This window comes from Crocuta crocuta, unplaced genomic scaffold, assembly GCF_008692635.1.
Source record: "Crocuta crocuta isolate KB4526 unplaced genomic scaffold, BGI_CrCroc_1.0 scaffold142, whole genome shotgun sequence".
Taxonomy (NCBI): domain Eukaryota; kingdom Metazoa; phylum Chordata; class Mammalia; order Carnivora; family Hyaenidae; genus Crocuta; species Crocuta crocuta.
In genome coordinates, this window is record NW_027528892.1 from 750,346 (window position 1) to 777,777 (window position 27,432).

Sequence of the window (27,432 nt, forward strand, 5' to 3'; positions counted from 1 at the left end):
AACAAGTTCTGTGGCTCAAGTTATGTAAATTATTGCGTTAATCCTCGGATTAATTTCCTAGGTGTTCAAAAACGGTTTGGTGCTGATCTAGCTGTGTTACAAGGATGAGAGAAGCTCGGGGGCTCCATACTGCTCTGCCATCTTAACTCCCTCATGACCTGCCCACGTTTTGGTCTAGAGTAGGTAGCTATGGGCCCCAACTGTATGTGTCTTCCATTTACGTGATGATTGCTTTCTACTCCTCATACTGATCGAAGACATTTATACAACTCCCAGGAATGTAGTGGGATTCTAACTACACAATATGAGAACCTGCAGCTGAGTTTTTGCCGTCTTTTCGTCTTTTGTCTGCAATGTGAATGTACTCCGATTTGGGCATCAAAGTTTTACTAATACTGTAAACTGACACTGGGTGGAAGCGATTATTACCTTTATAATAGAATGAAACACACGTGCATATAGGTGGGTGTTATCCATAGGTATGTTGTGTTACCAATATGTTTGTTGTAGTTGGCTCATATTCACTTGGGAATGATGGCTCTAATTATTACTTTCTAACTGTGCATTTAGTAAATTCACACAGGCATCTTGAAGATGGCCTTGCAGTATTTTCACCAAGGAAATCAATAAATATGACAAATCAGGACTTTGGAAACAATAGTATTTTTTTTTAACCCAGTGTATCAACACACTATCTGGCTCCCTCTCCAAATACCATTCTGTTCATACCAAGTGAAGATATTTCCAGAAATCGACACCGTTTATTATGTGATGAAGTAGGAATGCTTGATGGGACTAGACAGTGTTTTACTCAATGATTTTCAATGTATCTAATCAAAGCTGGACTTGACAGGCATCTGTTTATTCAGTTATTTGAAAAGCATCTGTGTTCTGAGTGAAGCGATACATACACCGGAGACTGTGGCAAATAAAATAGAGAAAAATGTACTTCATGAACGTGGACCAGAGCATGATGGTGGACCCAAACCTGCCATGGGGGATGCAGTCTCATGTCATAAGGTTTAGAACAGAAGGAGGTCAGCTAACAACAAGTGAAGGAAAGCCAGAAAGGGGAAGTGGTGGGGAGTGAAATGATGATACTTTAATTTCGAAAGAGCTGCTACAGCACCAACCCGCTTTCCTGCAACCAGCCCATGCGTACACCCTGAGTAGTCTCAGCAGAATTTCCCCAGCTAGTCCCAAGATTTTTTTCCCCGATCCTCTTGGTGTCATCAGTTTTATTTCCCAAGTTCTGAATCGCTGGATGGTTGGTCTTCTCTCTCACATGTATCCTGTGGCTGCTACTTGGGTCTTTGTGCAGAGCTTGAGTGAGCAGCACCCCATGAAGCATCAAGATCAAGGCAGACATGCTCATCTGGATGAGATTCTCCACTGTGTCATGGCTGCTTGAGGCTAGAGATTGTGGACAAAGAGATTGTGGTGGTCAGGACCGATGGAAATCACCCTGAGGTCCCTGTATGCACACTGCAGACATCTGCACTGATTCACAGGATGTGACCCTGTGAGTCAGCCCCATTACTGAGAGTTTCTCCTCACTCATCCCTCTTGGAGTCTGGCTTGTTTCGTGATGGTGTAAGAGTATCATCTAGCGCCTGGGTGGCTTAGTCGGTTAAGCGTCCGACTTTCGCTTAGGTCATGATCTCGCGGTTCGTGGGTTCGAGCCCCGTGTCAGGCTCTGTGCTGACTGCCAGCTCAGAGCCTGGAGCCTGTTTCAGATTCTGTGCATCCCTCTCTCTCTGACCCTCCCCTGCTCACGCTGTCTCTCTCTCTCTCTCTCTCTCCTAGAAATAAATTTAAAAAAACATTAAAAAAAGTATCATCTAATCCTGAGACTCAACACGAGAGCCTGTGTTTGAGGAGACATAGGAGTGCATAAGTAATCCCTTCTCTCATCTGCAGAGTCCCTGAAACTAGCGAGTGTCAATCTCGTCCCCTGGAGGGAGGGAGCATCTCCAGCGTCTCCCCTTTATCTAATGGCAAACGGCTTAGGTCAGTCATTTGTGCCCAGGAAATAGATGGGACAGGGTGGGGCCCCCTCACCTGTGACCTGAAGGCGCAGGGGCTCACTGGGGAGTGACCCCGTGTACGGGTAGGAAGCTGGAGAAACGTAGCACCTGTAGGTCCCCCCGTGGGAGGGGCTCACAGGGCCCACAGGGAAGAGCGCCTGCCTCTTCTCATGAGGGAACTTCAATTCCACCAATCGGGGTGAGTCAGCTCCCCCTCCTTCAGCAGATGGAAGGTCTGCCATGGATGCTGTGAGCTACAGGAGAGAGACACGTTCCCTCCTGAGGTCACCACAGGGCGTGGGGGTGCGGAGAGGCAGGGTGCTGGGTACACTCCTGAGGGAAAAGGAGTGGTAGTCATCGCTCCCTGTACCCCAGTGTGGACTGTGAGCAAGAGACTCTTTCAGGCCACACTCTGTTCCCTCCACCTGGAGGAGGGGCCCCGGGGGGGGGACAGCTCCTGCCTTACCTGTCACCACCAAGGCAGTAGGTCACTCCGCTCTGACCACCGTTCTGGCTGTGATACTGACACTGGTATCGCCGTGCATCATGGAGGTCATGAGCTCAAGGGAGAAACTGGCCTTGTTGCTGGAATCCTGTGATATCTCCATGGACATGGGTTGTGAGACCCTGTCTCTATACAGATAGAAGGCATCAGCCTGCAGAGGCGCCTGACACCAGATGGTCACAAGTCTCCCCCTGGTGACGTTGAGGCTGGGGTCAGGCTTGATGGAGGGTTTGGGGAGGGACCCTGGAAAGGAATCAGATGCAGAATTGCGAGGGTATCTGTCTTTCTCCCCTGTTTCCCACGTGTCACCCCAATTCCCCTCCCAGACTGGTCACCATCAGCCCAGACCCTCTGTGCCCCCCAGCTGACCAGCGGGTTATTGGGTGCAAACAAGAAGTCTGAGGACCACTCACCTGTCTGTACCTGGCCCCACGGGTCCCGACACAGCCCTGGAAGAGAGTTCCCTGTGAGAGTGTCTCCCCCACCCCTCCCATGTATCTGCTCAAGGCCTGGTCAGGTCCACTCACCACTGGGGCCAATATGGGGCTGAACACATTCTTTCCCCTGACCTACCCCCAATGTGTCTCCCATGTCCTGGGGCCTCTCAGGGACCAGGGCCTGGGCGCAGGAGAGAGGGCGACCCTATCCCTCCTCTTGTCCAGAAAGCTCACCGAAGAACAGAAGGGCAATGAGGGTTGCAGTCCTGATGCTGCCTCCCACGGTCCCAACGGTGCAGACAGCTTAAAAGTCAACAAAGCTTGTACGACAGGCACAAGCACGGGGTGTAATATGACCCAGGTTCTGTGGTCCACAACATGGGTTCCTCATGAGGGGCCTCCCATCCCATCCAGGGCCTCGCTGTGCTCTCCCTGAAGGGCGGCCCAACAGCAGAGGCCCCGTGACCTTTCAGACCAGATGTGAGTCTCACCAGACCCCACACACCCTGCCTCCTCCCCACCAAGCCCAGTCCAGAGAGGGACTCTGCTCTGGGACACGAGGAGGTGGAGGGAGGGCCGGGACTGGGGGCCGGTCCAACTTCAGTTCTGGTTCTGCCTGTGCCTCTTACAGAGGCTGTGAGATCTGGGTGAGACACTTCCCTTTCCTGAGTCCCGTAAATGCGAAGTTCCTTCCTTCCACCTTCCTGCCAAAGAATTGGTTAATGAGTCATTAACACAACCAGTCATGGCACCAGGCACTGGGGATTCCTATTCTGTAGGAGGATGGGGTTGAGAATCAGCAGTGGTAACACTCTGACCTTAACCTGACCACTGCGTGATGGGCTGATCCGAATTCTATGTGGTGTTTGGGTTCTTGCGAGCTGCTCACATAATCACTGTAATGAACACCTTCAATACATTCACAGTTGAGTCGGGAGAGACAGCGAGAGTTCTTGGTTGTCTTCATGGCCTTGGAGGTTTGGGAAGAGTCTGCTCTGTTCAGATGTGCTCGCGAAGCACACATGTGGTTATAACTCAGTGTGTGTAGTGCCTGTGTGTGCAGTTTGCTACCTTTTTGCTAAGTATCAAGTAAGTGGTGTGCAAAACAGGAAATCTTTGTGCTGGGCATGAGAAAAGGACAAAATGTACCGAAATTAAATGAGGAAAGGCAGACAGAGAGGGTCCTGGGTTGATTTACTGCTGTGTGTGTTGGTGTAGAGGTAAAGTCTTCTCTTTATTACATTTATAATCAATCCTGAATCTATCCATCCTGGCAAGGAATATATTCAAAAGCCAACTATATTTCATACAATCGGGTAGGCAGGAAAACGAATCTGCGTGCTGAATTCACATGGATCCTGGTCTCTGATCACTACTAGTCTTCAGAATGTGATGAGTGTCAAATAAATAATGACAAAAGACATGCACTTGGCCACTATGATGTGTGGTATGTGCAGTAAGTCCTTGGAGGTTGCAGATGATGTCACCGAGGATGAGAACTAGTCTGGGCATCATGGGGTGGCAGCCGGGAGGACGTGAGCTGTGAGGATAGAGCTGAGAGATGTGGACAAGTCTCAGCTGAAGTGGACGGGAGTGTTGGGAACTCCAGGAAAAAGAAAGAGTGGAAAGGTCCCTATTGAAAGAGATCGTGGCTTCTGAGCGCCACAGGGACTCCGTTGTCATAGAATCAGATGTGGGCTGATCTCCCTGCAGCGCAGCACCTCCCTTCCAGGAAATACTGCGTGGGGCTCACTAGTGTGTCTGGCTCAATGCAGATGATGGGTCAGACGGAATCACACAGAACAGATTCTCAGACCATGGCACGTGAGAGTCTCTGATTCAGGTGTTCTGTAGGAAAGGGGAGCTGCCCCTGTCTAAGGACATTGATCTGTTTCCCCTCCATGGGATCCAAGCGAAGACCAGACCCCCTGAGTGTGTGATGCGCAACCGAACTTGTGGGCTCTAACCCCACTATCTGATGGGGTTGAACCTTCTCTCTGAAATAATCCCCAAGCCCCATTCAGTGGGCTCCATCCAGTGGATATTCTTGGTTCATGACATGTTCAGAAACTGACACAAATCGACTTTAAATTCTGAACTGCATATTGTCTGGTATCAGGCAAAGTGTTTTGACAGAGGCCACAGTGTTTCACTTGGAAGGTGGCTCATTGTCTACGTGGACTCAGATGGAGCTGATGAGGCCGTGGAGATCATGTTTTGAGAAAAAACAAAAAAGTACGTGACGTGTTTGCCATCAGACACTAACATCACTTTGTTGGCGTTAGTCCGACTGCTGGGTGTGACTTTCACCCCCTGGACGTTAACGTGCCCTCACTAGCTTGTTTGGAAGACAGAGATGAACTATCTACCAGTGGTGACAAGTGGACTTGTGAGTCACCGCATGCAAGGGACCCACACATGCCCATGGGCCAGCAGGTTCTGTGGTTCTATTTTGAACAAAAATATCCAATATGACCTTATTTGTAACCACCGTCATGGATTTCATTAAAATGTTTTCTTTTATTTGTAAGGTTTCCCTTAGCACATATTCCTAATAGTACATGATGTCTTTTATTTTTATTTTTCTGATTTTTATTAAAAGTTCGTATGTTTATTCTTGAGAGAGCGAAAGCGAGAGAGAGAGCAAGAGCGAGAGCAAGAGCGAGAGCGAGAGAGAGAGAGAGAGAGAGAGAGATACAGAGCTGACCAGGGGCAGAGCAGAGACAGAGGGAGACACAGAATCTGAAGCAGGCTCCAGGCTCTGAACTGTCAGTACACAGCCCGACAGGGGGCTCGAGCCCTCAAAGCCTGAGATCATGACCTGAGCCGAAGTAGGACACTCAAGGCACTCAGCCACCCATACTCCTCACATGATTTTTTTTTAACTTTAGTTGAATAAAATAATCATAAACACATGGTTTTTATCATCTTACACTTTCACTGTCTTCTTTGAACATAAATATACATAGTCATTTCCAATTTCTTGGTTTATGTTTATAAACATAGAATATATCATTGCATACACCCTACATAAACCTAGGGTTTTGTGTGTTTCCCATTTCTTTGTTTGTTCATGTCATCTGATAGTGATTCTTATTTAATAAGAATAACTCTTGTCAGTGTTCTTGTGAATGGGTCCTGGTATGCATGTATACATAATCTCTAAAGTTTATATTTAGAGATCACAGTAGTGTGTCTCTCGCCGTAAGTAGAGAAGTATAATCCCGTCTCTGAATTTCATGTGACTTGCATCCTACAAGTGATGTATTAGGTAGTGTGCTCACGTCCCTCTCCCACAGTTGATATTACACTTTTTCTCTTTGCATCTCATCTGGATGTGTTGGAACTTTGTTTTTCTGACTTTGCTGAAACATTGCCACAAAGAGAAGTAGAAATAATCGTCACACATAAAATTCAGGGAAACACGGATATACTCTGGGGCTAGGAGAGTGGCATTAAAAGAGCTCTGTGTTAACTGGTCCTGTTTTTTAATATCAGTTCTGCACATGGCTCCCATCATGGACCTCACTGTGGCACTTGGGAGCTGCCTACGAAGGGAGAAGATACACCAGAGACACCACCAATGGCCTGAACCAGCATTTTGCACAGTGGGATTCTTTGAAGCAGTACACACCTTCTGATGGAAGTGACGGCCTTTGATGCGCAGAAGTTGTTGGATGCACAGAAATCGTGTGGATTTACGTTTCAGGCCGCATCTTTTTATAAAAATAGTGTTGATTTAATATTTATTTATTTTTGAGATAGAAACAGAGAAGGATAGAGAGAGTGCGCACGAGCAGGGGAGGGGCATAGAGAGGGAGACAGAGGATGTAAAGCAGGTTCCACACTGACAGCAGAGAGCCCAACGTGGGGCTGGAACTCAGGAACTGAGAGATCATGAGCTGAGACGTTGTGGGATGCTTAGCTGACTGAGCCACGCAGGCGTCCTCAGGCTGTGTCTGTGTTAATTTACGATTGATTAAAACAACTTGCAGTATCTGGACTGACGGGATGGAAACCTCTTCATGTACATCATGGAAAATGTTTTACTTGACACATTATTTGTACCAGAGCATGACAGTGTATGGAGGGGTGGAATCACATCTGTCATGTGGGATATAAACCAGATTCAGTGAAATGCTGAAAGACAGGAACCAGTCAGGACAACTCAACGATGGTTGGGAAGGAACATCCAGAGTTTAATGGTAGAAGAGTGCAGACATTGTCTCTGCATATGAGCCATGCCGTCTCTTCCTCACAATGGATTGCAGACCGTTGGCACAGCACAGTCTGCCCATGCTTTTCCAGAACCTTGTGGTCACACAAGATGTAATTCCCTAACTCTGCCATGTTGCATTGTTCTCTCTTGAGTTTACCCCCTGGCTGTATCTTGGATTCCTCTCTGACTGGAGTGATCCTGAAATAGCAGAATCCCGAGGACCAGCAGGATCAAGCCAGCCATGCCCATGCGGATGAGATTGCCCACTGTGTAATCGTTGGGATGGGAGGCTAGTTGTGGGGACAGAAACGTCACTGAGGTTAGGGGAGACCCAAATCAGCCCAGGGCCTAGATGTCTGTCCAGGGCCCGCACCTCCTCCTGACAGGACTTCACCCTCTATGCCAGTCTCCTCACAGAATTTCTCCTACTCACCAGTGTTGTGGCCCGACTTGTTTTGTGCTGGGCTGATGTTGTCAGCTGTTTCTGAGAACCGAAAAATGGTGGGAAAAGATGAGGATCCAATTGGACTCAAACTTGTCGCCTGGGCTGTGTGTTCTCGTACCTCTACACTTCTCATGAGATAAATATCATGCAGTCCCTAATGGACCGTTTGTCTGCTGTAGAAGCATCCCTTCTGTTCTCAGTGGATTCTTTCTGTTTCCACGTCTTTTGTGAATTCTGACCCTTTGGAGAAGTGTTCTGCTTTGTCCCAGAGGCTCAGATTTATCGAGAGGAGTGGTTTCTCACACCAGAAGAAATGGACCCCCTGCATTCTCTTGTTTGTTCTGGGCACAGGAGAATGCAAGCTAACTTGCAGGTGTGGGAGCTAGTAGTTATTCAACAACTGAGGATGGAGCATCCATGGATGAGGGATTAGTGTTCGTGGGAACCTGAATTTCAAGAGTGCAGAGGGTTTGAAACTGGGGGCAGATTCCCTTTCTCTCCATCTCCTCCATCTCCCTTCCTGCAGGTCAGCGTTTCAACCTTCAGCTACCAATTCCTCGTCCATATGTTCTCTCATTAAAGCATTCTGCATACAGGAGGTGTACTTACAGTGTGACACATAACACTCATGCAGATTCATATTTCCTAAATGGGGCTATCGATTTAGTGAGATGTTAATCTGTATTTCTGCCTTAAATTGTGATTCTTTGAGAGACTATGCATACAGGTAATCTCTGGACAGTCTCACAGAGAAGACTGCACTTAAAAGTGACATTTCAGCTGAATCTCAAAAGGGAGAAGGAGTCCGAGGGGACCACACGATGACCCAGACAAGGTGTTTCACAGGGTATAGGAAGAGCATGTCCCCAGAGAGATCTAAGCATGCTCTTCAGTAAGGAATGAAGCAATGTCTGTGTGTTCTTTTTTTAAATAAGTACCTTTTAAAAAATGTTTTTATTTACTCCTGAGAGAGAGACACACACACAGCATGAGCAAGAGAGGGTCAGAGAGAGAGGGAGATACAGAATCTGAAGCAGTCTCCAGGCTCTGAGCTGTCAGCACAGAGCCCGATGGGGGGCTTGAACCCACAAACCGTGAGATCATTACCTCAGCTGAAGTCAGGCCCTTAACCGACTGAGCCACCCAGGCGCCCTGCAATGTCTATTTTTTGGAGGGTTCAAAGGAAAGCAAGGAGCTGGGACGTGGGGTCTGGTGCATGGAACACAGGCCAGGGATGACCAGATGGATGAGGGAGTCTCCATCATAATCATCACCATCACTACCATCACCATGACCACCATCTTCACCATAATCATCACCATAACTACCATCCCCGTCATTACCATCAGCATCAGCACCATCACCACCTTCACCATCATTGTTATCATCACCTTCATTGTTACCATCACCACCACCACCATTGCCATCATAATCCTCCTCAGCACCATCACCATCATCACCAAAGTCATCACATCATCATTGCCATCATCAACACCATCACTATTATCACAGTCATCATTACTGTCACCATCATCCCCACCATCATCCCCATCACCAAGATGGAATCATCATCATCTCCCCTGTCATCATCATCATGACCACTATCATAATCACTACAGTCATATTCATGATCATCACCACCATCACCACCACCATCATCATCACCATTCTTCTCTTCCCTCTTCATTTCCTCCTCCTCCTCCTACTCATTCCTCTTTTTCCTTGTATCTCTCTGTCTGTCTGTCTTGATGAACTGCTGTAAGATTTCAGGGAGAAAAGACTAATTATTTGATTTTTACCTTAAAAGACAATCTCTTTCCTCTCCATCTAAATGTCCAGAACCAAGGATGTCACAGTTCTGGTCTCCAAACCATAGGAAGAGAGGATATCAGTGGTGTTAGAAAATCTGTTGAGCAGGGGTGCCTGGGTGGCTCAGTTGGTTATGCATCCAGCTTCAGCTCAGGCCATGATCTCATGCTGCGTGAACTTAACCCCACATAGCGCTCAGTGCTGCTGCAGGCTCTGTGCTGCAGAGGGTTCGGAGCTTGGAGCCTGCTTTGGATTCTGTGTCTCCCTCTCTCCCCGCCCCTCCCCCGCTCAGGCTCTCTCTCACAAAAAATAAATAAACAAAATAGATTTTGTGTCTCTCTCTCTGCACCACCCCCTCCCATTCTCTGTCTTCCTATGTCTCAAAATAAATAAACATTGAAAATATTTTTTAAAAATTGGTTTAGCAAGGGGCGCCTGGGTGGCTTAGTCGGTTAAGCGTCCGACTTTCGCTTAGGTCATGATCTCGCGGTTCGTGGGTTCGAGCCCCGCGTCGGGCTCTGTGCTGACTGCCAGCTCAGAGCCTGGAACCTGTTTCAGTCTCTGACTCCCTCTGTCTCTGACCCTCCCCTGCTCACGCTGTCTCTCTCTCTCTCTCTCTCCTAGAAATAAATAAAAAACATTTAAAAAAAATTGGTTTAGCAAAACATTTAGTTGATCTGCAATTCTATTTCAACTGCTTTGACCTAGCATTGAAAAAATGATTTTTAAAAACCCAACACTAATTTTAGGTCACTCTGTGTATAGATCTCCATGCAGAAATTTTAAGTAACCGTAAATTTGCAATTTAGACATGAGAATGAATGACATAAGTCATATGAGTGTTTGAATGATAGATATCATACAAAAGTAGGAGACTTTCAGTGAATCTCACCATGGCCCAAATTCAAGGAGAAAATGGAATTGTTCATCAGATGGCCAGTTGTAGGGAGAAAAGTTCCTAATTCATTAATTAAAAATCAATTTTTTAAATATTTTATTTATTTCTAGGAGAGAGAGAGAGACAGCGTGAGCAGGGGAGGGTCAGAGAGAGAGGGAGTGACAGACTGAAACAGGCCCCAGGCTCTGAGCTGGCGGTCAGCACAGAGCCCGACGCGGGGCTCGAACCCACAAACCGCGAGATCATGACCTAAGCGAAAGTCGGACGCTTAACCGCCTAAGCCACCCAGGCGCCCCTTAAAAATCAATTTTAACTAATAAAGCCCTGATAACAGAAAAATAAACTGAAATGGATAAGTTAGTAATTCTACATATAGAAAATAGAGATTTTTGCTGTTTTTTTTTGTCTAAAAATAATTTGGAAGACAAAAGAAGATATTTCCTTATAATGACCTTCAACCCATCTTAACATTTTACATTGACATCAATATTATGAGGTATTTGATGCAAACAGAATTGACATACAATCTGCAAATGAAGAAGTGAGATTTCAATTTTCTTGTGGTGGGTGTAATTATTATCAGTAAATCAAAGGGATCCATTGAAAAACAAAGTTTCCTTAGACATATAAAATAAAACATAATAATGGGGCGCCTGGGTGGCTCAGTCAGTTGGGCGTCCGACTTCGGCTCAGGTCATGATTTCATTGTTCATGGACTGAAGCCCCGCGACAGGCTCTGTGCTGACAGTGGGAGCCTGGAGCTTATTTCAGATTCTGTGTCTCCCTCTCTCTCTGACCCTCCCTTGCTCATGCTGTCTCTCTCCTCTCTCTGTCTATCTCTCTCTCTCTCTCTCTCAGAAATAAATAAAACATTTTAAAAATTAAAAAAATAATAATAAATATCTAAACTGAACAAACTAAATATTGACAAATAAGTAAAAATATTAAAAAAAGCAAACAAGTGACTACGTTACTCCCGGGAGCCTGGCACGCCCCCACCTGGTGTCAGCTGTGCGCCAGTGGCACAAAGGCCCCAGGTGACCACAGGGTCAGCAGAGCAATGCCCCCACTTGGCGTCTTCCCTCTATGGGGGTGTTGCATGGGAGCACGGTTCAGATTGTGATTTACAGGGATCAGGAGGTGAGTGGAGGTCTCTGTCTACTCAGGATCACTCTCCTTCACCCACCCCTCCTCCAGCCCCTGTTCCCCTCACCTCTGCTGACACTGTAGGATGGGGGAGCCTGGGTGGAATCCCCTGCATTATCCACCCTCTCCTGGGCTGGACCCTCCTCTGTGGGACTCCCCTGCCCCCTCATTTGTCACTGTCTTGGGTTTTCCTTCCCTGATGCACTCAGTAAGGACGGGTCAGAGGTTCCTCACCTGAGACCAGCAGCTCCAGGGCGTCACTGGGGTGTGACAACAGGTAGGGGGAGGCGTTATATGAGCCGTAGCACCTGTAGGTCCCCCCCTGGGCTGAGGTCACAGGACTCATGGAGAATTCGGCCTGGTACTTCTCAGCTGGGTACTCTGATGTACGACGCGGGGGGGGGTCGGCTGCCCCCTCCTTGGACAGAAGGAAAGTGTCCACACGGCGCCTGGACTGACACAGCAGGGTCACATTCTCTCCTGAGGCCACCGTGGGTCCCGGCTGCACCGAGAGGGAGGGCGTGGGGGGGAGCTGTCCTAGAGAGAGGAAGGCGGGGGAGGGGCTGTCCATCCCTGTTCCCAACTGAGTCTGTCTGTCCTCTGAGTCTCTCCCCTTCCCCCTCCCGTCTCTCTCTCTCTCTCTCTCTCTCTCTCTCCCTCTCCCTCTCTCCCTCTCTCTCCCTCCCTGGGGACCCCACACCCCTGGTCCCGGCCACCACCCCCTGGGGCACCCCCAGCACGACCTGTGCAGAGACTGGGGCCCTGACTGAACCCGTGTCCCCTCACCTGTGACCAGGATGTCCAGGGGGTCACTGGGGGCCGACCACTCGGAGGAGAGGTTGTGTCCACCATAGCAGGTGTACCGGCCCCCGAGGGAGCTGCTCACTGGGCCCAGCGGGAAGTCGGCCCCAGAGAGCCCAGCCTGGGGCTGCCGGCCTCGGGGCTGGGGGGGGTCACGTGAGCCCTCCTTGTGCAGAGCGAACCTGTCATAGCCGACATCCGAGCGACACTGGAGGGTCAGGCTCTGTCCAGGGGACACGACAGGGCCCTGCGGGGTCAGGAGGGAGGGCTTCCTGGACACACCTGGGAGAAGACCAGCCGTGGATGGAGGGGTGGTTCTCCCCACACCTCCCTTCTCCATCCTGACCCCCAGTCTCCCTGTCTCTCACCCTCTGTGTCTCTGACCTGTGAGATCCCCGTGGGCCCCTCACCCCACCTCTCATCTGGGGTTTCCTGGGAGCAGAGCCTATATAACCTGTCTGCTGCCTCAAACATGGATGGGAAAAATCAGATTCTCTTACCTGAGACAAGGAGCTCGAGGGGCTCACTGGGCTGTGACCACACCTGTGGGGAGTTGCTGTAATAGCCATAGCATCTGAACGTCCACCTGAGCCCGGGGGTCACAGGGCCCACCGGGAACAGGGCCTGGAACTGCCCACGGGTGTGTCTCTGGGAGTCCAGGGTCGAGGAGGGCCTGGGTTCTCCTTCCTTCATCAGGACGAACCTGTGGGATCCCATCCGTGAGGCACACTGGAGGGTCACCTTCCCTCCTGAGGTCACGACGGGGCTGGGCAGGGCTGAGAGACTGGGTTTGCCATGGTATCCTAGGAGAGGTAGAGGGGACATTAAATAGGACTCAGATCCCCCCACAGTGTCTCCCTGTCTCACAGGACAGGGCTGTGAGAGGGAGATTCCGTGAGAGCAGACCCCTCCCTGAGGGCAGAGCCTGGGGCTGGGACCCTGAGGGGCTCGCACCTGTCACCACCAGCTCCAGGGGGTCACTGCTCTCTGACAAGCCAGAGGGACTTCGATAGTGACAGTGATACCGTCCTGCATGTACATCTGTCATGTGTGGGATGGAGAACTTGGCCTTGTCCCCAGGCTCCAGTGTGGGCTGTCTGTCCCAGGTCACTGAGTGTCCCTCTTTATCCAGATAGAACTCCTGGGCCTCTAGGATCCCCTGACACCAGATGGTCACAGGTGTCCCCCAGGAGACCACAGGGCCTGGCTCAGCCCAGATGAAGGGTGTGGGGAGGGTCCCTGGAAGGAGACAGAGGGTGGATCACGAGACCTTCCCCACCCCCAGTTCCCAGCTCAGCCCCAAATCCCCAATGTCTCAAATGGAGAGGCATTCTCTCTCCATCCATCCAGAACTTCTGTTCTCTATCCCCAGATGCCTGGTGGGTGAGTCCTGTCCCCAGGGAGGAGGTGGGACGGGACCCCTGGGGACACACTCACCTGCCTGCGCTCGGGTCCTGGGGCCCACACTCAGCCCTGCAAGAGAGTCCCTGTGAGAGGTTTGTCCCAAAACCTGAGCAGAACCCCTCCTCCCCGTGACCCTCCTGTGCCTGGGGTCTCTGGCAGCCCAGGGCCTGGCTATGAGGCGTCCCCTCCCCTCCTGAGATCTCACCGAGGAGGAGCAGGGCCGTGAGGATGGGGGTCATGGCATCACTTTGAATCTGGCTCTGCAGAGGGAGGAACCTCGATGCCTGCAGGACAGACAGACCCACAGGGTGTGTCCACACGGAGGCTGGTCTGCTGACCATGGGGTTGTACGTCAGCAGCTCCACAGAAGGGGAACAACCCGTCCCAAGGACCCAAGTGTGGTGTCCATGGTGGTGCAGAAAGTGGACCCAAGGCTTCCTGAGACGCCCCGTCCAGGTGAGGAAACCATGGCACGTCCTTCCCTCCCAGAGCCTCCCCTATGGGGCCTCCTGCATTCTCAGCCCATCCCCAGGGGTCCTCACCTCACATGGGGTCCCCAGGCCCTAGAGATGCTGCAGGGGATGAGGATTGTGGCTCCTCTGAGGTCTCATGTCAGTGCAGACACAACTGGGACATTTCTGCATGGTCAGGTCAGGATCACCGAGGTGATGCACACAGAGGAGAAATACAGGGAAATGGGGAAGGAAATGCAAACCCTCTCTTGGCCCCACTGTGGGCTTTCTATCTCAGCCTTCATGGACTTCTCTATTTTCCTGTGTCATCGTCCACCGCCCCCCTTCCTGAGAACATGCCTGTGAGTCCCTCCTGCCTCCTCAGTGCCCCTCTTTCCTGGGCCAAAGCTGTCCTAGCCATTCTGAGGTCCTGCCTATAAACTTAGGGGGCACTTGTATGGAGTACATGTCACATTTTGAAGGAAAACAGATCTTCACTAAAATATTCCTAGATCATCCACTGTCATCATAACTTTGGGGGGTAATATCCTCTCTCTGAGCCTCAGTTTCCCCATATGAAGCATTTTGTCCTGAGCTGCAAACCCCAGGGTGGTTGTGGGGATTTGATGCCCGTGCAGAGGAGTGAAGAGTCACTGTGAGTTTCCAGTCCAGGTGAGATGACCCTGGGCTGCATCCTGATGAGGTGATGGGATCCTGGGGTCAGACTCTGCAGTCAGCTGGCTGGTTGATGCACCCACTGGAGACCTTGTCTGATCTGAAAGCCAAGATGCCACTCACAGTATGTCTGAAATATGCTGCCACGGACACATGCAGAGAAACGGGAAATGAAATTTCCAAAACTGGAGTCGGAACCACAGCAGGGAACAGAGACCAAAGCCGAGTTCCCACCGGTGCCTGGGACCATGCAGGGGTCATAGGGAGGGATTTTCCATCCCTGTGGATCCCGCGAGACCCCACGTCTTCTCACGGGGAAATATCAGCACCCCGGGGACGGTTGGAAGCTGGGCTCCCCTCGCGCATGTTTCTGGCTGGAAATCTGGAACACGTGCTCCTGGTCCGGATGGACTAACCCCCCGTGTGCCCTCAAACAGACTAAATCTGGTGCTGTCAGCTATGGGCATCTGTCCCGTGTGGGTGTGCGTGTGTCCGAAGCGGACTTTCATGTCTGGATCAGACAGACTCAAGGTCCAGTCGGGAGAAGTGTGACGGTTAATGCAGGGAAACCGCACAAAAAAGGATCGTGAGGCCCGAAGGGGCAGCTGCCCCACCGCAGCTCCCTGGTCAAGCATCAGCAATCACTGACCCCGCAGAGGAATCCTCAACAGTACGGGGTCCTCAAATACAGGCCCGAACAGGGAATGCCCGCAGGAGGACGGACAGGTGGAAGAAGCCGTTGCTCACCCTCGAGAATTCCGTTCACCATTCCCGGCCCGAAATGGGTCTGCTCTTCAGAGTCTGTGTCAACAGTGGTGACGTCATCCTACTCCCTCATTCACAATGACGCAAATACAAATGTTGACCTGTGTTTCTTTTATGTCTGTATGGAGTCACCCTTTTACGTTGGAAAAGTTGTCCACTATTGGGGCGCCTGGGTGGCTCAGTCAGTTAAGGGTCCCGACTTTGACTCAGGTCATGATCTCACGGTTCGTGGGTTCGAGCCCCGCGTCGGGCTCTGTGCTGACTGCCAGCTCAGAGCCTGGAGCCTGCTTCGGATTCTGTGTCTCCCTCTCTCTCTCTCTGACCCTTCCCTGCTCACAGTCTCTCTCTCTCTCTCTCTCTCTTTCTCAGAAATAAATAAAAAACATTAAAAAAAAGAAATTCTCTAAAAAAAAAAAGTTGTCCATTATCAAAACATTTCAGGAAAGGAGTGTGGGAAGGAAGTTGTGCAGAGGGTCTTAGCTGACTCCTCCCACCAGCAGGAAACCCAAGGACGCATGCGCAGCCTGTGACTTCGCTTGCTCCTCCCACCAGCAGGAAACCCAAGGACGCAGGCGCAGTGATGCATCCTGGCCCGCCCTGCAGGGGCCGTGGCAGCACGCGCTGTGAAGATGTAACTGTGCGGACCGAGTTCAGCTTCACTGTGACGATGAACACAGGTAGGAAAATGGGGGAATAGGGTGAGAAAACATGAGTCTTCTCCTGGCCCCTGAGTATGAATTGCCTTCCTTCCAAGAGCCCCGATCATGGATTTCCCTGTTATTCTTGCAGCAGCGCCCACATGTTTTGCTAGAAACGTAGCTCCGAGTGGTTTCTGCACCCCGGTGCCCCTTGCTTCTGTTCGCGGGTATCCCCGCATTGCTCTGGTCCTGCCCTCAGCTCGGTGTCAGTCGGTTGGGTTCGTGCTCTGAATATGAAGGGAAAGCTGACCTTTGTGTGAAGATTCAACTATCAGCCAGTGCCTGTGTGACCTTGGGCAATATCAGCCAGTCTCTGAGCCTCAGTTTCCTGCTTGGGAAAGGTTGTCATGAACCTGAGTGCTCAGAGCGGGTGTGGGGTCAGTGTTGTCATGTTCATGGGGAGGCTCAGTCCTCGCTGATTTTAGACTCGATGAAGATTGTGGGAAATGGTGCATGAGAGGATGCGTTGTCTGACTCCACTGTCCAGGTAGACAACGGAGGGGCTCACTCAAGAGCCCTGGTTGGTTCCTAACACAGAGAGATGCTACTTGCCGTATTTCTGAAAAATAAAGCCACAGCCAAGTGAAGAACAAGAGAAAAGAAAGTTCCCACATTGAGGAACCTCAAGAGATAAAAGAGGTCAAAGCTGAGTGGCCACCGGTGTCTGGGACCAGCATAGGGTCATCACTGTGGATGTTTCCCCTCCCTGTGGACATGAGAGGAACCCCAGGTCTTCCCAGGCAGGGATGGGGTCAGATCTCTGGAGAGGTTAGAGGCTGTGTTGCTTCCTCCCCCATTTTTGTGGATGGGCACTCGGATAATTCTGCCAATGGAACCAGCCCGTGGGCCACACTGAGCCATGGCCACACGGATGCACAAGAGAATTCACTGTCGTCAGGAAGACGCGGACCTCTGTGAGTGTGAGCCCTACATTGGACCCATCCCTGCAAGACACAGTCATGCGTGGATGCTAAGTTTGTGGGCCTGGATGCCACGGGCAGAAACAGCCGCAGGCATGCATGACCACCTCATCGTGAATGATCCCGGCGCAGCTGTAGGAGGAAACCTGTAAGGAAGATGAGGTGTGTGGAAATTGAGCCTTCCAGCTAGAGTGTACTGCAAAGAGGAGTCCTGATAACAAGAAACAGCCACAAAGTCAATCTTCATGCTCAATGAGAATGCTGCTATCACATCCATGGACATACAGCGCTAGGAATATGTAGACTTATCTTAAATGAAGCATGTGTTTCATATTAGAAAGATGATGGAGGAACTTGAATTTTAAAGAAAAATCTTTATTTTTAAGAGAGAGAGAGAGAGCACGAGTGGGGCATGGGAAGAGAAAGAGGGACAGAGAGTCAGAAGTGGGATGTGGGCTGAAAGCAGTGATGATGGAGAAGCAGAAAGATGATGGAGAAATTTTAATTGAAAAGAAAAACTGTTTGTTGTTTTTTTTTTTTTGACAGAGAGAGAGTGGGGGATGGGCAGAGAGAGGGGGATAGAAAATCAGAAGTGGGATGTGGGATGACAGCAGTAAGCCCGATGTGGGGCTCAATTTCACAAACCACTAGGTGTTGACCTGAGCCATAATGGAACGATAGACCGACTGCACCACCTAGGTGCCCCAGGAATTTACATTTTTGAGACAAGAATATGATTTATACTTGAAGAAGAGGCAATTATAGAAATGATTAGAAATTTTAATGGTGAAAAATCCAGTTGAATGAACACCTGAGCTTTCATTCTATCCAGGGGAAGACATGACTGAAGAGTGCATCAGGAACCTGGAAAACAGTATTGAGGAAATTTTCCAGACTGTGGAATAGTGAGGCCAAAAATGGAGATTTCAGGTACTTGGGAGTAGAATGAGGAGGCCAAGGTCACATCTACTGTGTCAGAAAGAATGGGCGGAGAATGCTCTCTGCCCAAGAAGCAAATAATTGGGCATTTTCCAAAGATGAAGAAAGACCATTTAAGTGGTAGTGGATGCACATTTAAAAATAAAACCTGAATGTTGACACTTCATGGTAAAATGAAGAAATCCTGGGTAAATTAGATTTTAAAAATCTTACACTGAATTGTACCTGTAAAAATGGTTAAGGCTATTCTTTGTGAATTTCACCTTAATTTAAAAATATGCAATGAAAGCTGGCCTGGGTCTGCAAAAACGTCCTAAAATTACTTCCTGGGGAAAATGGGAATACTCATCCAGGCTGTGTTTCCCAAAAGTAAAAACAGGTGTCAGAAGCTATTGACAAATATCCCCAAGGAATTAAGTGTTAGTGTTGAATCCTATACTGAGCCAAATTACTACTGAGGGCAAAAGTGAGAGCATCTGCCGAGAAAAATTTCTATGTTTGGGGATCAGCTTACCACATCTAACCTGTTAGGAGTCATGTCCCACACGTTAACGTCACCATGTCAGGATGTTCCTTTAAGAGAGATGAGGAAGGGTTGTGAGTTAGTGCCTCAACCACCAGATGGATTTCCTCTCCAAGCATATGGATTTTGTCCTTTCCTTGAAAAGAGAAAAAGTTATGAAGTATCTGGATGTAGAGAGAGAATACTGTCTGCCAAAGGAAATCTTAGTGGTGACTTCCAAAGTCTCCCATACTATCCAGTCTTTCCCAAGCCTCATATAATTATAAAGTTTATAAATGTAATGTCTATTTTGAAAGCTTCTTTGTACTAATAGAAAGTCCTTCATCAAAATTTTGTTTGGCTACATTGTTCTGGTGTTTAGACAGAATTCAAGGTGCTCCTGAAATATGGATATGAAAAAAATAAAATAAGACATTTCAGAGCTGCAAGGTCTCAGCTATTTTACTGATTTCACACTCAGTGAAAGGAGCACTACATGGTGTAATTCAGTTAGTAAAGCAAAAAATCTGAAATGAAGGAAATAATATGAGATAGAGAAAATGGCAAAGATACAAGCATTGGAAAATTACGTGTACGTTTAGTAACACACATACAGATGTACTTAAGGAAGCTGAATCAAAATATCAGCTGAATCCAAATACTGGACATGTGTAGGTAAGAGAGAGAGACAGAATGACAGAGCTTCTGAAAAATATAAATACTGCAGCACCTGGGTGGCTCATTTGGTTGGACGTCCAACTTTGGCTCAGGTCATGATCTCGTGGTTTTGGGTTAGAGCCCTGTGTTGGGCTTTGTGCTGAACTCTTGCCCGGATCCTGGAGCCTGCTTCAGATTCTGTGTCTCCTTCTCTCTCTGCCCCTCCTCTGTTCATGCTCTGTCTGACTCTGTTTCTCAAAAATAAATAACTAAATAAATAAATGTAAAAAAAGTTTTTTAATTAAAAAAAAAAGAGGGGCACCTGTGTGGCTCAGTTGGTTAAGTGTCCGAGTTTGGCTCAGGTCATGATCTCACAGTTCGTGGGTTTGAGCCCCGCATCGGACTCTGTGCTGACTGCTCAGAGCCTGGAGCCTGTTTCAGATTCTGTATCTCCCTCTCTCTCTGGCCCTCCCCTGCTCATGCTGTCTCTCTCTCTTTCAGAAATAAATAAAACATTTAAAAAATTTTTTAAAAAAGAAATAAAAAATGTAAGTACTAAGAGTTCAGCCAAAGTTTGTGTCCTTTTACAAGAAGAGAGGATGAATTAAAAAATTAGTCAAAAATATAAATAAGAATTCTTATACTAACATGTAACTACCTAAAATTAGAAATACAATGTGTAGCTTTCAAACTGGTTAGTATAATTGTAGAAAACAAAAAAATTTTCTTTTCAGCTAATTTTTTATTTTTTTATTTAAATTTGTATTTTTAAATTCAAATATAGTTAACATACAGAGTTACTTTAGTGTCAGGTGTCCAATATAATGATTCAACGATTCTATCCATTACTCAGTATTCATCAGGGTAAGTGTGTTCTTCATCCCTTCACCACCTCCCTTCCAGCAACCACCAGTTTTTCCTCTGTATTTAGGAGTCTGAGATTTTCTTGTTTCTCTCCTTTTTATCTTTGCTTGTTTGGAAAACATGTAAATCTTCAACTAAGAAAAAGAAGGCTGGACAGTCAAAAGTAAGCTGTAAGAGGCAGGGTATCTTAGTACATAATAAGCCAGTCATTCAGTAAGGTGGCAGTGATAAATCAAAAAAATTTTAACATATTACCACATATCCACAGGTTAACTTATACCTCAAGGATTAGATTAAATCACATCTGCATTAGAAGACTCAACTGTACTCACAATAAATCTCATCTAAAACAAAATCACTAAACATGTTCTAAATCAATAAAGTGTGTGGGTCTGTGGTATTATTATTTAATGAAATTGGCTGCTAGCTATAATCAACAAAGTTGAATATAAAACAAAAAATGTTTTTATAAAGAAGTTATTTTTTTCTGTTTAAATAATTCATTCACATACAAGATACAGCACTTATGAACTACAGTTAACATAATCACATATCCTTGAAGTACACAAGGAATAAGTCAATACATAATTGGAAACTCAATGAAACATTTGTAAGATCTATTCTGTGGGTGAAAAGAAAATTTATATACGAATAGACAATACATGGATGCCTGGGTGGCTCAGTGGTTTAAGCATCTGACTCTTGATTTCAGCTCAGGTCATGATCTCACAATTCGTGTATTTGAGACCCACATGGGGCTCTATGCTGAGAGTGTGGGGTCTCCTTGGGATTCTCTCTCTCCTTCTCTCTCTGCCCCTTCCCTGCTAAGGCTTTCTGTCTCTAAACAAACAAACAAACAAACAAACATTTTTAAAAATAGTTTATTGTCAAGTTGGTTTCCATATAACACCCAGTGCTCATCCCCACAAGTGCCCTCCTCCATGCCCATCCCCCCCTCCCCCCGACACCCATCAGTCCTCAGTTTGTTCTCAGCATTCAAGAGTCTCTCATGGTTTGTCTCCCTCCCTCTCCCCCACTATTTTCCCCCTTCTTCTCCCCCATGGTCCTCCATTAAGTTCCCCCTAATCTTCCTATACGTGGAAACATATGGTATCTATCCTTCTCTGCCTGACTTACTTCGCTCAGCATAACACCCTCAAGTTCCATCCATGTTGCTACACANCTAGAGGGACTGCACCAGTTTACATTCCCACCAACACTGTAGACCAATGGAATAGAATAGGGAACTCAGAATTAGACCCAAAAATATACAGCCAACTAATCTTTGACAAAGCAGGAAAGAGTATCTAATGGAAAAAAGACAGCCTCTTTAACAAACATTTTTTTTTAAAAAAGAATAGGGGTGCCTCTGTGGCTCAGTCAGTTAAGCGTCCGACTTCAGCTCAGGTCATGATCTCGCAGTTTGTGAGTTCAAGCCTTGCATTGGGCTCTGTGCTGACAGCTCAGAGTCTGGAGCCTCCTTCAGATTCCATGTCTCCCCCTCTCTCTGCACCTCCCATGCTCATGCTCTGTCTCTCAATAGTAAATAAAAACGTTAAAATTTTTAAAAATAAATAAATAAAAGAATAAATGATACATGTTCAGAGTGATGTCACAGAAATGGTGATGTAGAGACCACAGACTCTGTCCCCCAACAAAGATTGACAGCTGGATAGCTACCCATGAATATAAACAACGGTGGGAGAGTTCTTGAGTCCACTTGAGAAGCGTCAGTAACACATTGGATGTTGCTAATCACCAGAGAAATGCAAATCAAACCCACCATGAGGTATCAGCTCACATCTGTCAGATGGCTATTATCAAAGAGAGAAGAGACAACAATGTTGGTGATGATGTAAGGAAAAGAAGATCCTGTACGCTGTTGGTGAGAACATACTTTGGTGGAGCCACTGTGGAAAACAGTATGGAGTTTTCCAAAAAATTAAAAACAGAACTGCTAGATGTACTGTCAATCTCATTTCTGAGTATGTATCCAAAGGAAATGAAAACGGGATCTTGCAGAAGTGTCTACACTCCCATGTTCACAATAGCCGAGATATGGAAACAACCATGTCCATTAATGCCCATCAATGGATGAATGATATATGCCCATCAATGGATGAATGGATAAAAAATATGTGGTACATATCTATCTATGTGTTTATCTATGTGTCTATCTATCTATCTAGCTATTTATCTATCTATCTATCTATCTATCTATCTATCTATCTATCTATCTATCATCTTATTCAGTCGTGAGAAAGAAGGAATTCCTGCCATATACAGGAACAAGGATGGACCTTGAAAGCATTATGCTGAGTGAAACAGATAAGACAGAGAAAGACAAATAAATAATGTATGATTTCACTTACGTGTGGAATCTAAAAAAAGAGTTAAGCTCTTAGAAGCAGAAACAAAGAAAATTAAAGTGGTGTTTAGCAAGGCCAGTGTGGCTGGGGGAAATGGGGAGATGATGGTCAAAGGGTACAAACTTCTAGTTATAAGATGAATGAGTTCTGGACATGTAATGCACAGCATAGTGATTATAGATAGCAACACTGTATTAAATCCTTGTAAGCTGCTTAGAGAAAAGATCTTCAATATTCTCACCACAATAAAAGATATGGTGATGCACAAAAATAAACTCAAAATGGATAAAGGACCTGAACGTGAGACAGGAAACTATCAACACCCTANGAAAAAAAATAAAAGATATGGTGATTATGTGATGTGAGGGAGGAGTTTGCTAAGCCATGGTGGCAATCAACTTGCAGTATATAAGTGAGTCAGTCAACACTTGTACACCTTAAATTTTCACAACGTTTATTATCTGTCTTTCACTCCACTGCACCTCCCTTCCTTTTCAGTCATCTTGTGACTTGAAGCTGAAATGAATCACCTGTAGGCAGCCTGTGATTGGATGTTATTTCTTCTTATCCCTCGGCCAGTCTGTCTTTTGATAATCCATTTACATTGAAAGTGGCCCTGATATGTGAAAACTTACAATTGCCATTTAATTAGTTGTTCTGGTTGTTTGTAGTTTCTTTATTTCTTTCTCACTCACATGAAGGGATAACAGGATCAGAAAGAACAGATCCATAGAATGTCATATATGAGGAGTTCTGATGAATTCCACAGGAAAGGGGAGCTACTTTTTCCTCATGAACTTTCTTCAAATCCCCGAGGGGAGGCCAGGCATGCTAGTTACAGTTCAGTGTGGGACTGAGACCTGTAGAGTGCCCACACTACTGTCTACTGGAGTTGAATCCTAGCTCTGAAGTAATCCCCACGTCTTCATTGATGACCTCCATCCTAGTTAGGAATCATGGGGCAGAGGCCCTGTGACCTTTCAGACCAGTTGTGAGTCTCACCAGACCCCACACACCCTGTCTGCCCCCCACCAAGCCCAGTCCAGAGAGGGACTCTGGACTGGGACACGAGGCGGGGGAGGGAGGGCCGGTCCAATTTCAGTTCTGGTTCTGCCTGTGCCCCTTACAGAGGCTGTGAGATCAGGGTGAGACATTTCCCTTCCTGAGTTCCGTAAATGCAAGGTTTCTTCCTTCCTTCCACCACCCTGGGAAACAGCCAATATTTAGTGAGTAGTTACCACGTCCGGTCAGTCGCCAGGCACTGGAGGTTCATGTTTCGTGGGAGGATGGTGTTGATAGTCGGCCATGTTAACACTCTGACCTTAATCTGACCATACACGATGAGGCGATCTGCATTCCACGTGCTGTTGTGGGTTCTTGGGAGCGACTCACACACTCCCTGTAACAAATACATTCATAGTTGAATGGGAAGAGTCAGCGAGAGTTCTTTGTTGTTCTCATGGCCTTAGAGGTTTGGGAAAGAGTCTGCTGTGTTCAGGTGAGCTCAGCGAGTGCACCCGGGGAAGACACGCGTGTAGTTATAACCTAGTGTGTGTGGTGTTAGGAGAGAGGAGGTGAACTGGGGTGAGTTTGCTTGTGGGGAGGAGTGGGCGTGTCAGGTGTAGACACATGGGTCTCATGGGAGGAAGGTGGAGACAGAGGGCAGGTTGTGTGCACGGAGGGTTGAGACAGGTATGTTTGGGGCCTTGAGAATAAAACAGTTCTTCAGGGGGTGAGGCCTGGAGTGGGGACCAGAAGGAAGCTGACGTCTGGAGTCTTTGACTGTGCTTTACTGTGGTGCTGGACGGGGTCATGGAAACAGGGTTTCGGGGCAGAACTGTCTGGACTGTCGTCGTGTGAGCTGTGGGAGTGAGGTATTCAGAGGTGTCCCACACCGGCCTCGGTTGACCGAAGGACCCAATGGGGCTGTCACAGGCTGGGTGACCCCAGGAGAAGAAGGATGGGGAACACTTTTCTGTTCAGTGACTTGCAGAACGAGCCACCCCCGGATCTGGGCTTGGGTTTGTGGGTTTGTTTCTCGCTCACACTTTCTCTCTCTGAGATTCTCTTCCTGTGACAGCAGCACCTTCTCCCCATCAAAACCTGAGTCATTCCTCCCTCCTCACTGCCACTTGTCCCCCGGACAATGAGCTCTTCATCAAGACTGTGATTCCTGTCTTTCTCTTTGTGTAAAATACTGATTGGAGGCAATTAATATATATTTTCTGTTTTTGTTTGTTCATCCATATATCAGTTGGTGGACATTTGGATTGTTGGCCACTTTTTGTCTCTTGTGAGTCGTTTGTGAGCATACACGCATAACTGTGCGCTTGAGTACTTGTGTGCAATTCTTCTTTATTTCTATTTTTCATTGTGGTAAGAGCACTTATCACGAGATCTACCCTCTTTGAAGGTTTCTGGTCCACTAACATATTGTTCACTACAGGCATGTGGTTACACAACGATTTCCAGAATTATCTAGGTTGCAGAACTAAAACTTATGCCTAGAAGTGAAATTTCCTGATTATATGGTAATTCTGAGTTTTAAGGATCTGCCAAAGTGTTTTCCACAGTGGCCAATCCATTTCGCATTCCCAAAAGCAAAATGTGAGGGTTCAGATTCCTCCACTTCCTCAATGACACTTGTATTTTTTCCGAAGTATAGCCAATATAGTGGGTGTGAAGTGGTATCTCATTGTGCTTTTATTTGAATTTCCTATTGACGAATGAGTTGAGACTCTTTTCATATGCTTGCTGCCCATTTGTGTATCTTGTTTGTGGAAATGTCTGTTTAAGCCATTTGACTAATTTTTTAAATTGATTTTTTGTTTGTTTTTGCTGTTGAGTTAAAGGTGTTCTTTATGTATTGTGAATACTACCCTCTGGTTAGATATTTGGTTTGTAAATATTTCCCACCATTTTGTAGGCTGTCTTTTCCACTTTCCTTTGCACATGCATTTTTTATTTTGATGAAGTTCAGTTGATCTATTTTGTTTCTTTTGCTACTTTTGCTACTTCTTTTTGGCATGATATCGAAGGAACTGTTGTAAAGTCAAGGTTATGAAGGTTTAGTCTGTTTTTCTGTCAGACTGTATAATTTGAGCTCTTATATCAATCCATTTGGAGCTAATTTTTGTATGTAGTGTGTGTAAGGATCCAGTTTCATTGTCTTGCACGTGGATATCCAGTTTTCCCAGCACAGTTTGTGGAAGAGATTATTCTTTCTTCACTGACAGGTCTTGGTGCCCTTGCCAAAAGTCAACTGATCATATGTATAGGTTTATATCTTGTACTCCAAAAATGTTCCATGCATCCATGTATCTGTCTTGATGCCAGTACCACCCTTTTGATTACACTGTTTTTAGTAAGTTTGAAATCAGGAAGTGTGTTCTCCAACTTCATCCTTTTCAAGATTCTGGGCGTTATGAGTCTTTGGCAATTTTTTTTTTAATGCTTATTTATTTTTGAGAGACAGTGAACAGGGGAGGGGCAGGGGGGTGGACAGAGGATCTGAAGTAGGCTCCACACTGATAGCAGTGAGCCTGATGTGGTGCTTGAACTCACGAACTGTGAGATATTGATCTGAGCAGAAGTCAGGCACTGAACCAAGTGAGCCACTAAGGTGCCCCCTTTTGCAAACTTAGCATTAAAGATATGTCCTTTCCATTTCTGCTGAAACAGGCTTTGGGACTTTGATAGGGATTGAATTGATCTGGTAGATTGCCTGGGAGAGTATCATCACCTTTACCATGTCACTTCTTCCAAGCTGTGATTCTAGGATGCCATTCCATTGACTTAGGTCTTTTCAAATTCTTTCAGCATATTAAAAAAACACAAAACTAACATGTGTAACTATTGTACCTTCTTTGCTAAATTTATCCTTGTGTATATTGTGTTACTTTTGCAAATGAATTTTGTCACCCAAAATGATACATTCAAGTCTTCATCCCAGGTACCTGTGAATACAATTTTTTTGAAACCAAAAAACTTAAATGAGGATGGGATAATCCTTAACACAATGTTCTCATAATTTTACTTTTTCACTCTTATGTTTGAACGTAAAAATACATGATCATTTGCAATCTATTGGTGTATTTTTACAGACATTGAATGTACAATTTTGTACAATCTACATAGAATATAAGTTTTCTGTATTTTCTCTTTTCTTGCTTGTGCATGTAATCTGACAATGATTTTTGGTTAATATGAATATCTCTTGTCAGTGTTCTTGGTGGATCATGGTGGATATGTATACATTTTCTCTAAAGTTTGTATTTAAAGATTAGAGCTGTGTGTCTCTTCTTGTAAGTAGTTAATTATAATCCATCTCTTGACTCTGAAAGTAATTAATTATAATCCATCCCTCAATTTCATGTAACTTGCATCCTACAAGTAATAAATTAGGTAGTATGCTCATGTCCCTCTCCTACGATTGATATCAAACTTTTTCTCTTTGCATCTCATCTGGATGTGCTGGAGCTTCGGTCCTGTGATTTCACCGAAGCTTTTCCATAAACAGAAGTAGAAATAATTGTTACACATCAAATACAGGGAAACGCCAGTGCACTTTGGGGCCAGTATAGTGGCATTAAAGGGGTCCTGTGTTGATTTGTACTCTTTTGTGACTTCAGTTCTGCACATGGCTCCCATTAAGGACCTCACAGTGGTTCCTTGGGGTTGCCTATGAAGGGAGAAGATACACCAGAGATACTGGTCAATGCCACAAACTAGCATTGTGCACAGTGGATTTCTCAGAGGCAGTGCACACCAGGCCATGTGATGGGAGTGAAGTGATGCACAGAAGATGTTGGTTATCTTGTGGATTTATCTCATTCAGGCTGCGTCTTTTTAGCTGATTTATGATTCTTTAAAACAGCCTGCATTGTCTGAACTGAAGGGA

General features: G+C 46.6%; 1 protein-coding gene across 4 annotated transcripts in view; it reads right to left on the reverse strand.

The window, feature by feature from the left end:
• Nucleotides 1–2,320: 2,320 nt before the first annotated feature.
• Nucleotides 2,321–27,432, reverse strand: part of LOC144225755 (leukocyte immunoglobulin-like receptor subfamily A member 6) — a 55,619-nt gene continuing 30,507 nt past the window's right edge. Inside the window, exons 1-8 of one of the 4 annotated variants that reach the window (XM_077757019.1) lie at nt 13,897–13,947; nt 13,725–13,760; nt 13,242–13,526; nt 12,788–13,090; nt 12,273–12,569; nt 11,721–12,023; nt 7,622–7,672; nt 6,998–7,478 (exon numbers count right to left, since the gene is read on the reverse strand). In XM_077757019.1, the coding sequence (XP_077613145.1) occupies nt 7,342–7,478; nt 7,622–7,672; nt 11,721–12,023; nt 12,273–12,569; nt 12,788–13,090; nt 13,242–13,526; nt 13,725–13,760; nt 13,897–13,930 (1,446 nt within the window). In that variant the 5' untranslated portion in view covers nt 13,931–13,947 and the 3' untranslated portion in view covers nt 6,998–7,341. Of the gene's footprint in view, nt 2,361–2,493; nt 2,776–2,945; nt 2,982–6,997; nt 7,479–7,621; nt 7,673–11,720; nt 12,060–12,272; nt 12,570–12,787; nt 13,091–13,241; nt 13,527–13,724; nt 13,761–13,896; nt 13,999–27,432 lie in introns of those variants that run through there. The other 3 variants (XM_077757020.1, XM_077757015.1, XM_077757016.1) reach the window with 3 other exon arrangements.